Raw genomic sequence first — 12,686 nt, 5'->3', positions numbered from 1 at the left:
GGGAGCCGGGCAGCCGTCTCACCTCCAGCGGGGCGGATAAAGTTACTGTTGGCGAGCTGAGGCTACGAGGCCGGCGGATCTGAGGCTCGATTAGGTGGTTGTTACTGTTTGTGGCGGATCCGGATGCGCCGTCTTCTGCGAGCTACGTTGGAGGCAAACACAAGTTAGCGGCGTGCGAGGCGCTCCCTGCGCGGTGCGGACCCAGTGACAGCGCGGCCAGCGGCCACGAGAGGCCTGTGGGAAGCCTGGAGGAGCCGACCCCACGCAACATCGGGGGCGGGGGCGAGGGATGGCGGAACACGCTCCAGGGAAGTAAACACTGAATCACGAGCCAGCAGAAAAGCCAGCCTCAGAGCAAACGGGGGCTGGAGGGGCGCTAACCCGCTGGGATCAACAGGCTCTTCCTTTGAAAATCTCTTTCGGGTCATATATATTTATATTTTTTTTAATCAAATGGACCCTCTAGGGAGAGACTGAGCCAGGGACTGAATTCTTTCTTAGGAAAATGTTATGTTTAAAGTAATGCATTTGCAAGAAAAGATCTTCTTTTGACATGGGTTCCTCAGAACGGCACCTAAAACCCGGGAACGCGGGGGTCGTGGACGTTTTGGCTTCTGAGTGCCTGTGACTGAAGCTGCAGGGCAAACCGCATACCTGCACAATAGGCCGAGTCCAAGTTGTGGTTCGATTGTTATGATTGACATAGTATGTGCGTCCCTTAGCATCTTTCCTCTCTTCCCAGCCTGAGGGCAGGCCCGGCGTGGTGTGTACATAGGCCACTGATGGCTGTTTGTGTAAGAAATCATCATTACTGAGGATCCTGCATTTGCTTTTCGATCAGCTTCATAAAGTCATACATACCCCGAGGATTAGCTCTGCTAGACAAAGTGAGTTAATTCTAGTGGTACCGGAAACACGACTGTCCGGAAAACAGCAACAGGTTTCCAACAGCTTTAAACCTAGTGTGAAATGAACCCCCACCCAAGCTACAGGGTCAAAACCTCACAGGACTCACTTCTAGGCCACGCAGCCTCCAACGTAGAGGGCTGCTGCCAGCGTGATCGTAAGGAAGGAGACGACGATGCCAGTTTGGTTTGGTTACCAAATTTTACTTCAAGCCACGTAGAGCTTAAAAGACGTTTCAAACTGTCAAACGTTATTGTCTCTGAGAGGGATGCTCTAAGTATCTCTTCCTCAATCTAGCTGCCACAGGAATGTTCTCCTAGCTTATCCCTAAATTCTTCAACACCTTAGGGCCCTTATACTATGTAAATTTCAGGGTCGGGGAGTGGCTGAGACACAGAATCTGTTTTCTATGAGATCCCCCTTTACACTAGTGACCGACCAGAACATCTCAGCTGCCCCAGCCCAGGAGGAGGCAGGCCAGAACTCCCAAGGAACCTGACTGCTGAGGCTATATTTCCCCCATCTTCCCGTGTGGGATTTGTCTCTTGAGAGGGTGAATGGAAGGCAGGCAGCTTCCAGGCTGAGAGAGAATGTCCAGCACTGAGGGACTAGATTTGGACGCGCCAAAGGAGATCGCTAAAGGAGTCCTGTGATCTTTTGGCTTGTAAAAAGCAGTCTGAGAAATGCAGGTGGGGTGGAGAAATACTGGGAAAGCAGGATGTCTCCATGACTCATGGAGGCCAAGAGAAGGATGTTTGAGGTCGGTGCTGCCCAGGAAGTCCTGCAGGTACGGATGCTGCATACAAGATCTGCAGCTGGGGTAGGGGTGCTGCTCAGGAACAAGAAGCCTTGGCAGACATGGCTCTTGACAAGAGTGTAAAAGAAACAAGAGGCCTAAATTCAGGAGTAATCTCTTACGTGTGGTTACAGAAGGGAGCCACTTCCTTTAGGGCCCATCTTCCCTAATTAGGATCTTCTAAACCTCCAGATGTTTCACCAGGTATATTTTCTTTTTGCTTGTTTAAAATTTACTTTTTTAATTGAAGGATAATTGCTTTGCAGAATTCCGTTGGTTTCTGCCAAACATCAACATGAATCAGCCACGGGCATACATATGGTGTATTTTCTTGATGAGGTTGATATTAACCTCTCAGCTGGGCTTCTCCCCATGTCCATCCCATCTTTCGTGTTCACTACCAACAGTGCCCCCTGGCAAAGAGGGTCCCCCAGTCCACTGCGAGACCTCGAACTGAAAAGCATGATCAGGGAGGCTGCTGTGGAATCTGGGGACCGCAGGCAATGAGGCTTAATATCCTACCTCATGAGTTCAACAGCACATTCCAAAAAAACCACGAGAAACTGAGACCATGAAGTGACTGCCTTAATACTTATTTCTAAAACACATTAACCCAGCAGGGCAAGCGCATCTGCACGACAACTTTGTGCCAAAACCTCAGCAACTATTTCTTGATGTTATTCCAGATAAAGTCCCCAAGGCCCCATAATGGTAATTTCCAGACTGACAACGTAGCATCCTGAACTGAGGTGCAGGGATACAACAAGAGTGGAAGAAACACCAGCACACAGGCTTGATCCTTCTGTATTAAAGACAGATGAACCTGTCTATAGCTGAAAGCTCTTTCTGCCCTCCTCCTCTTGCTGTGGCACCAACATAAAAGAGCTATTTCCAGGCTACTTTTTATCTGGGCGCTATGGCAATGGACTCTGCTGACCTAAGGTGGAACCCAAGTTGCAACCTAAAAGTTAGTGGCCAATTAGTATTTTTGGCTAAATACATGCTATCAAGCCTTGACCTACTGTTGTTTACATGAGGAACAAATGTGTTTTGGCTGAATGGAATACCAAATGGAATTTGCTGCTTTCCTCCTCTTCGAGTTATTTTTTTGGGGAGAGGCAATTAGATAAGCCTTCAGAAAACTCCATTCTGGAAACCTTAAGGATAGTTTTACAGTTATGGCATCCCTGGAAAGGACATTTATGGGGAGGCTAATAAACAAAAATAACTGGGATGTGTCATGGATAATCTCAGGACTGAGGTCTAAAGCTGGGAGACTTCCAGCAGAGTCGTCCAGCAACCAGATTACTTTCATAGAGCCACAGTTAATAGGACTAATCAGTTTATGGAAAACTAGGAGTGTTGTAGCGGATAAGGCAATGGCACCCTACTCCAGTACTCTCGCCTGGAAAATCCCATGGATGGAGGAGCCTGGTAGGCTGCAGTCCATGGGGTTGCTAAGAGTCGGACACGACTGAGCAACTTCACTTTCATTTTTCACTTTCATGCATTGGAGAAGGAAATGGCAACCCACTCCAGTGTTCTTGCCTAGAGAATCCCGGGGACGGGGGAGCCTGGTGGGCTGCCGTCTATGGGGTCGCACAGAGTCGGACATGACTGAAGCGACTTAGCAGCAGCAGCAGGAGTGTTGTAGAGAACATGGCATTTGAGTCAAATGTGCATTCTACCTTCTATGGAGAAATGACTTGGCAATGTATAATCTAGTTCCACTGATGCAAGATGGTGTTATTAAAACGGTTCTTTACAGGTTTCTTTCCAAATGACCCTGAAGAACTACCTGTGTGGACAACTCCATCTGTGACTCAAAACTATACATCCCGCAGCTGGGGAGGAGCAGGGCTCAGTGTCCATGAAGAGACCGTGGCAGTGCTAGCCTGGAGCCAATGTCAGACTCTCCTGCAGTATATATGCACATATGTGTGTACATTGTGGTGTGTGTGCATGTGTGTGGGTACGTGTGCATGTATGTGTGTGTGCACGTGTGCATGCATTTGTGTACGTGTGTGTGCGCGCGGGGGCAGGTGTCTGTACTGCTCCTGCACACGTGCATCCCATGCCACCTCAAGAAACAGTTAACAGGGAGCCAACTGAAACACAGCTGGTCGGCTGAATCCAGAAGTTCACAGCTCTCCGTCTGCATCTACCGTTGTCTTTCACAATGTCAAGGGGCCATTTGACCACAGCTTCTGGGTAGCTCCATTGAGTTCATTAAAATGAAGCGCTCAATAATGCTGAAGCTGTAAAAGTTTCAAAACGCTTTTAAAGATGATAAACAGCTTGGCGCTATCACATATCCTCAAGATTTGCTCAAACCCTGCCACACTCTAACCTCAGTGGAATATTAAGGGGATAGACAGCAACCCCCCCAAACTGTGCTATCCCTTTTCATTTCCTCTCACAGAGTGGACTCTGGCTCAGCCAGCTAGACAGTGACACCACCGTGTATTCACTCGTCACATGTCAGAGCTGTGGGTCCGCAGGTGAGAATTGGGGCGTGCTGATCGTAACAGAGACGTGAAAGCCCTGCATGGAGAGAGAGCAATGCCAGGACAGGTGAGGCCGCGGGACAAGCAGCTGCTGAGGGGAGGCAGCCGAGGGCTCATCTTTGCGGGAAACACGGGACTCTGGTGCATTCACATCCCAGCATCTCAATGTAACCAGTATTATGTAATAACCAGTATGTCCCAGGGAAATGACCCAAGTGAGTATTAAGTCGATTAAGTAATATGTATACGAGCTCTCCGTTTTCTCCCTGTGTGTGTGCGTGCACGCGTGTGTGTGCGCGCACACGTATGTGCATGTACCCACAGGTACATCTGTGAGAGCACAGAGGAAGGAGGGGTGGGGAGTCCCAGGGTTGCTCCAGGCTGACAGGGCACACTTGGGTGTTGGGGTGGACAGGGAGGAGGTATAAGAGAGGGGAAAATCCATGGAGGAGACGGAATTGGAAAAGCAAAGGCTATTGGTGACAAGGGCTGGTGAGGGTGGGGAAAAAAAACCCATACGTGACTGTTTCTCATGTAGTCATAAAGGAGGTTGGCTTACTTGAGCCAAAAGATCACCAGGTGTGCAGAAAGCATGAAAGTAGATAAAACATTTAGGAAATATTACTACCCGCTCTTTAAAGATAAGAAACAAAAACCAAACTGCTATTTTTAGCTCACTGCTGGGGGGAGGGGGAGGGCACAGGTGAGAAGCGTCGCCTTGTGGCGGGGCTGTGTGGACCCTACTGGATGGGTCACCCTGCCCTGCCAGGTGCCTGGCTCGGGACGATCCTAGCTCAGTCCATCCTGTCACTGGACACCATCAGCTATCAGGACACTCACAGCAGGTCCCGAGGCCAATGAAGTGCTTGACGGGGTAGAAGCTCACTGGCCCCGCTTCCTGTTAAAGCCATTTCATGAAGTGATCTCATCCACCTCGTAGCTCTACCCCCACGGAAACGACTAGCGCACAATACGAAGCTCACTAGGTCACCTGGAATTTCTTCAGTTCTCCGGGAGGGTGAGCCTGGCCCACCTAACAGGCGCCCTTCACATCAATCACTGTGGCTCGATGCCTTAAACTGGCCTGATTTTTGCTGACTGCCACTTCGATTTTCCAGGGTACCATGCTGAGCTGTCAATTCTAACAATGTAACTAGATTGCTCCTTTAAATCAATACCCTGCAGAAAATCAGCAATCGTGTATGTATTTAAAGGTGTTCTCAAGTAATAAGCAGCTATAACAAACACACAAAGGTGAGACAACAAGGAAAACTCTTCAAACAGCCATACAGCACCAACCTAACTATAAGCTAGCCTATGTTTAGAGATCAAGGAGAAAACTGGCGAAGCACACAGTCATGAGTTACCCACAAACATGAATAGCAGGGATTACTTAAAACGAAGAGTACACTTGGCTTAAAAACACCATTTTTTCCCAGATCCTTTCAATTTCTTAATTATACTTTCTCTCTTCTCCTGAATTATATTCATATGTTCTCCTCCTGAATATCCATTGTTCATACCTTTGAACCTGTGAATTGGGGGGCCTGGCAACAGAGAAAGGTCACTGGTTCCTGCTTGTGATACAGAACATCTGAGTCAGCCTTTGAAATGCGGCAGTGGGAATGCATCACTGAAATTCACATGCACAAGTGTGTGCAATTTCTGGGGCTTCCTTGATTCTCCTCCAACCAAAATATTTCACCCATGTCTTCTAAACACATGGGGGAAACTTATCAGGAGAACAAACACTAAACGGCAGAAATAAACTCTAAAAGGTTCAGATTAAAACTTAAAGCTTGACAGCTCTTAGAACTACATGGGACTAAAAATTGTTTTGTTTTACCCGGTACCTTCAAGGAGTGTGAAAGTGAGGTTTTATTAAAATAAGAAATGTGCAGCTCCGTGGCACATCAGAAGCTGCTCTTATCAAAACAAAGAGAAAAAACTGTATATTCACCATTACCCAAATATTAAAACAGACCCACAGTTTTGCCAAGAATGTCTGAACGAGGGTGTCATTACCGTTGGCGCCTCACCACCAGTGACAGTTGATGAACGTGCTCTCCCAGCTGGGGCACTGGGCTGTTAAATGATAATTTACATCAGTGAAATGCATTCTGGGAGGTCACTCACTGCTTACTGAATCAGGGATCAGAGCTGGTGCAGCTAGCAAGGCAGGTGACATGAATCAGAATCTCTGCAATCCACCCGGGCCAAACAAAGTGGAGCAACCACTGCTGATCAGAAGGAAAAGAGGAACAGGATCACCCGGCCACCCAGAGAAGGCTCAGGGTGCAGCCGTGACCTGGGTAAACAATGAACTGACAACCTCAACAATGCGAGATGTCGTATGAAAAAATAAAGAAAGCACCACAATCATGCTCCCACTGTTAGACAATTAGCAGATTCTTAAATCTGCCAAACTCATAAAGAGACCGCTGGTGATCAGTGAGTTCACAGTTTCGTAGAGCGCAAAGAAAGAGGGAAGAATCAATGGCTCTTTTGGCCAATACAACTGACAGTGATTTTTGAAAAGGAGAGAAAGTGCCATTAATTCATCAAGGACAATCACAGAATCATCTGAAGAGGATCCCACTGGCCCATCACAGCTGATTGTTCCGTTTTTTGCGGGAGGCCTGCACTGCATCCCAGAGAGGATACTCTTGTCACGCTTCTGACCTACCAGCCCTTTCCATGTAGGCCACAACTGAATCTAATCTGTTACTCAGTTGACTAATGTATTTATTAATTCATTCTGTAAACATAAAAGACTTAAAATCTAGGCAAAACACATCCTGTGAAGTTGAGCAGAAATGTATACAACAGGGAAGATGCCATGATTGCAAAAACTGTTCAGTGCAATCTTTCTTTCCCTTCAATTTCAGATCCAATAAGTATTAGTGCTAACGATGATCAAGGATTTGTCATAATAATAAAAATTGGTCAAGGTCAAACATTAAGTTGAGCATGCTAAAACCACATAACATTTTCTCCTCCAAAACAAGAAACAAATTTACATAAAATTTATTTTTAATGTGTATACTAACACCTCCCCAGGCAGTTCTGGTCTGCATTAACACCCTTTACATGTCCACGTTTGCTGCTAGCTATGAAAACTAGTGGGAAAGTGGAAACAAATTATAGCCAGGTCTTGAGTCAAGGGAGCTGTCTTTAAAGAGAAGGTACAGAAGCTCAGTGTGTTAAGAGTTAAGCCTGTTAGTAATGGAAAGGGCTCCTTGCTGCCCACCCAGAAGAGTTTTTCCTATGTTCTGGAGATACAGGTCACTTGAATACAGCTTTGGGGACCAAATTAAGTTTTTAAAAAAGGAATTGCTAATGTTTAGATCAAGTAGGCATATCAGACTTGGCATTCACTTGGATGGAAAAGCAAAGCAATGGAGTTTTTCAGCATTTCAGAGACTCTGGTGGCAGTGACAACTCTCTGTATTGGAAAGCCACTCTCCTCGGGCAATCTGCTAGGACATTTTAAGGTCTCATGTGTATGGCAAGTAGATTTTGCACAGGAAAAACTCTTCCTTGGTAGCTCAGATGATTTTAAATAAAAGCCGAGAGAGCCAACTGGTGGCTGGAAATGAGTGTGGGTTACCGGCGGGAGATGAGCCTGCTCCGCGACCGCATCGGTGACGCTGCAGGACCTCAACCTGGAGGATGGCTCTCTCTGCTGCAGGAGGAAAGCGCACAGAGCATCAGAACACACACGCTGAGAAACAAGTTTCCTGTTTAAAACACTGACCGCTCAAGCCTACTGACTGCTCTTTAATATCAGAAGGTAATTCAATGAAACACCATCTTTCTGGAGTAGTGAACATAATCTTTTACGTCATCAAGTATCTTTCATAGTCATTCTCAAGTGTCGAGCAATAACAGCAAAAATAAGAGGCCAAAACACGAAAGGGGACGCCACCGTAATGAGGCTTCAATGATGGAAAAAAGCAGCCGAAAGTCATATATTGTGCTTTGAGAAGCAACCTCTGGGTAAATTCCAGTGGAACAGGAATAAAGGAAACGATACTGACCTAACAGTTATTAAACAGTCATTGACTGTCCTTATCACTGACAAAGAATCAGTTGGATTCTATTTCTAGGGGAACTCACATACAATCTTAGGCTACTTCTGAAGGGCTAGGTATTAATACTTTCAGCTTCTGAATGGAGATGAAGTTGTTCAGAACAGGAATGAAGGAAAATAGGTGAGGTTAATCTAAAAAAAAAATCTCGAGTATAATGTATAATATGTGCCTCTCACTGTTTGTATAGGTCTATATGGCTTAAAAAAAAAAAAAAAGACGCACAGATCCTCAGCAGGTCACACACTCAAGGCAGGGGGTCAAACGAGCAACTCCCATGAGTCTGCACATGGGACAAGTCTGTAGCATCTCCTCACTTTTAATATTTTCCAGGGAGGACAGTGGGGTAAGGTCCAAGACGGACTCTGTGGTGGTAAATGGGAGGCTTCTCAAGTCTTCCCACGTGGTTAGCGTGAAGGATTCGTTCTTTAGTAAAAGTTCACGCTGTTGTCCTTGAATACAGAGTGACTCTGACAAGCAAAACTGGAGAAGAACCCCCTTTCCTAAATACTTACTAGTTGAACTGGACTCAACACAAAATAATTGTCACTTATACTTTCATCTTAAATATATTTTATGAACCTAGAATGAAGAAGTTCCCTATTACAAGTAACTGAAATGATGGCTTTCACTTGGTAGACTAAAGGCATACCATTGCTATGGTTCTGGCAGCACTTACTCCCTTTTATAAGGTTTTAAATACATGACTTCCATGCTTATGCTGTTTCCACAGCAACAGTTTTATCAGTTCAGATTCCCCATGTATGCAAACTCTTTGTTTCCCCCCATCCCTGTGGTACTACATTTACATCTCAGTGTTATTTCTCTTTCTGAAAGATACTCATAGAGTTTTAATACAAAAGCACATTAACTGAGTAGTCACTGTAACTCCAGATGGGGCCAATGGTATCTTTTAAAATAACAACACACAGCTGAAGGAGTGACAATCTTGTGAGTACCTACTAACTTTTACATTTTATGTAGCCCTCCTATTCATTTATGTGATATGGCTGTAATGACGATTATTTTTTTAGGATGCCATTTTCAGCTGAGGGACTACCATCATTTACTACAGTGCATCTGCTGGTTCAGTTTCTCAAGAAATACTGAGACTGCATTGCTTCTCAATTCTGTGTACAAGCAAGAATTTTCTATGGGCTTTTCCTGCAGTTTTGGGTTGTCAAACACAGGTCTTCATGGCTGATTCTGCTGACTCTCACTGGGACTTAGCCCCACCTGAAGCACCTAGAATGAATCTGCTTGACAGCTGAGAATTCAAGTTCAAATGCTACCCTAGTGGCAGTATCACAATTTCACAGCCTTTCTCTGGGACTTACAAGATGTCTTCTGTCTCCCATCCTAACCTGTCTTGGATGGATCACTTAACCATCATGCCTTCACCTGTGAAATGAGAATGATAAAGCACGCAGAGTATGATGTATGAGATTAACGTGGAGGCCCAACGGCTCTCAGGTCCCACTGCGAAATACCACTTTGTGACGAAGGTACTGTTTCAGGAATCTTTTGTGGGAAAAAATTCTATGAGGTTAATGCTTAATAATACAGAAGTCATAGATGAGTTATCTATGAATCAAGAAAGCACTTCATCTGCTTGGGCTATGTTTGGTATAGTTTTGCTTCTCCCAGGGAAGAAGGAACTTGGCAAATGTCAGAATTATTTGGGGGCTAGGAGACCCTGGTCATTATTTGCAAATAAGATTCTCTGAAAACTGACAACAACAAAAAATGTCAAATATTCTCTCAACTTCTCAAACAAGACCATGACTTACAATCAAAGACCCAAACTGCTCGCCGTTGGAGTCGGGAGTGACCTGCAGCCTTCTGCTCAGCTCCTCGGACAGCTCTTGGGGGCTCGTCCGGGACACAGGCGAGGCTGGCGGCGGGGGCAGCGCCAGGCTGAGTGAGTCTCCGCTCATGTTCACTTCCTCCGAAATGGTCTCCCAAGGCTGCCGGGGAAGAGACGCTGTGGTGAGTGCTGGAACGAGGGACCCTCTCGTCCCCGCCCTGGTAATAACCATCCTAACTGTCATTCACATTTACTGAGCGCTAAGGAGGCACTCGGTCTTCCCAGCATCCAGAAAGAAGATAAGGCTCCCACCCTGATTAACATCTGAGGAAACTGAGGTCAAGGGAGTGACTGGTGCCAGGGGACAGTGATCCAAGGAGGCCTGGCTCCAGGGGCTGTGCTCTTAACCCCTTTATAACAGCACCGCTCTGAGCAGTGGCTTGCTTCTAGCACTTGATACTACTTGCACGGGTTAAAAAAATATCCTCAGGAATTTACGATTTTCATGAATTTTCTTTTACTTTAACCATTGAGGATTCACAATGAAAATAGCAGAGAGGCTATAAACTGTTAGTAAGCACTGGTATCAAGTAACTTTTAGTGAATTTAATACAGCATCTTTCATTTTGCTTTTCCAATTTTGACCACTGGAACATTTTGTGAATGATCTGCCTAACGTAAGAATGGATTCCCAATAAGTAAACAGCGTTGTTAAGGCAGCACTGAAGTTACGGCAATTACTAATTTGTTGTTCAATTTATACATATTTTCCCAGTGATTTGCCATAAGCATTTAAGGGTGAACTTATGACCATTTATGTTCACCCCAATTTGTATTTTCTTGGTAATAACCTGTTTCACCATGTCAAAACCACTCAAAATTATATTTGGTACCCGAAGAAGTTACAGGGCAGGGTTCCATCAACTGCTCAAAGATGATTACCATGTTGCCGTTTAGTAAGATATGTTTAGACTCTGGGGTAAAATAAAAGCATAAAGTGAAAATACACTAAGATTAATTAAGTGCTAAAAAATGTCATGCACTTTCCTAGTGATGTGAATTAGGCGTGCTTGAAGATGGCCTCTAGAAGCACTTTCGAAGTTAGTAAATACCCCAATGGTCCTCAACTAGCTAGCGGACTGTGCTCTTTTCCTTCAGACAGCCTTTACTGAGATAACACCCGGAGTCCACAGACAGAGAGGGGGCGCTGTGGCGGGTGAGCAGGCGGGGGTCTGTAGGGAGTGAGAAGGCAGGGGCCGCACCTCGGGGCCCTCCCCGCCCTCGCTGGGCTCCGGCTCCAGGTCCTCGCTGATGTGTCTGCGCGAGCGGAAGCGGCGATGCGCGGCCTCCTGGTTGATCTGCCGGATGTTGCTGTCGGACTCGGACGACACGTCCCTGGGCGCACACGGAGTGAGAAGGAGAGACAGAGAACCGGTGTTGATACCTGGCCCTTCAACCCAAGCCCGACATCGAACACGATGTCAGTGCTCTCCCGTTCAACCCTGAGAATCAGCTGGCCACTCAAAGGAGAACCTGCCAACATCTCTTGGCTGGAGTATACTTCCAGGTATACTTCATTGAAATAAACACGTTTTAAATGCCTCTGCCACAATATTTTTGAGTATCTTTCAGGGATATACTCTAGCATGTACTTTATGGTGTTTAAGATGAGAAATCAAAGTTCTCCACCCAGCTGCCCCCTGAGAAGTGAGGCTTTCTGAAGGAGAATGGCAGATGAGCTCACACTCGTGGCCAGCCAGTGGCGACCCCTCAAGGAGTCTGGCAATGACAAGGCCCACACTTTTGTCATCAGCAATCAACCAGTAAGTACAAACAGTGTGAATTCAAAGCTGGGGTATGGAGGAAACACTCCCGATTCAACATGAACTTTTTTGGTCACTGCGGGTTTCATCTTGACAGAACCTCACAATCACAACACTTTTTAAACTCCACTTTTAAACTCCCATTAAACTCTATTTTAAAATTCACACAAACATCAGGCAATTACCTCCCAAATCAACTAGGATCTGAAGAATACTGTAACTTCATAGTCCTTTTTCTTTTTGTCATGTAACTCTTAATTTAGGATTTGAAAAGCACTGATTCCATCTTTAAAACTTCTGCAGTAAATTACAGGCAATTCTCCTTTGGGAGAAATATTACTTGGAGGCTTTTAAAGCAGAGGTTTAAATGTCAAAATGTTTTTCAGAGAAAACGCTTACAGACTCTTTCAATAAGACACCATGATGTTGCAAATTAATATTTCACAATAGCTGAAAACATTATTTCAGATTAACTGAAATCCAGTATTAATCAAGGGCCCTCATTATAGATTCTCCTTAAAACACAGGTTTTAAGACATTCTAATGCAGTCTCAGACATGCTATCTTCCCCCAAAAGAGCCTACTGGGCCCTGTAATAGTGAACAGCCTGCGATGAGCAGCACTATTTGCAAATAAATAGGTGATTCTTTATCACCAGCTTCTAAGAGTCTGGATAGTTCCACCAAAAATCTTCACACGTTTTAGCTTTACTGGTAAAGTGATAGTATGAGGTTGGCTTCTATTTAATCCATATTA

At 45.4% G+C, this 12,686-nt stretch overlaps 1 protein-coding gene across 3 annotated transcripts in view; it reads right to left on the bottom strand.

Annotated features, from left to right (window-relative positions):
• The window catches only part of NEDD4L (NEDD4 like E3 ubiquitin protein ligase), a 156,240-nt gene that overhangs the window by 55,774 nt on the left and 87,780 nt on the right, over positions 1 to 12,686 (bottom strand). The window contains exons 8-13 of one of the 3 annotated variants that reach the window (XM_068993775.1): positions 11,370 to 11,502; positions 10,091 to 10,267; positions 7,820 to 7,894; positions 6,235 to 6,294; positions 655 to 786; positions 23 to 142 (exon numbers count right to left, since the gene is read on the bottom strand). In XM_068993775.1, the coding sequence (XP_068849876.1) occupies positions 23 to 142; positions 655 to 786; positions 6,235 to 6,294; positions 7,820 to 7,894; positions 10,091 to 10,267; positions 11,370 to 11,502 (697 nt within the window). The remainder of the gene's footprint in view (positions 1 to 22; positions 143 to 654; positions 787 to 6,234; positions 6,295 to 7,819; positions 7,895 to 10,090; positions 10,268 to 11,369; positions 11,503 to 12,686) is intronic. The other 2 variants (XM_068993776.1, XM_068993777.1) reach the window with 2 other exon arrangements.

Source organism: Capricornis sumatraensis, chromosome 21, assembly GCF_032405125.1.
Source record: "Capricornis sumatraensis isolate serow.1 chromosome 21, serow.2, whole genome shotgun sequence".
Classification (NCBI taxonomy): domain Eukaryota; kingdom Metazoa; phylum Chordata; class Mammalia; order Artiodactyla; family Bovidae; genus Capricornis; species Capricornis sumatraensis.
The sequence above is the reverse complement of the archived record's forward strand: the minus strand, read 5'-3'. Positions and strand labels throughout refer to the sequence as shown.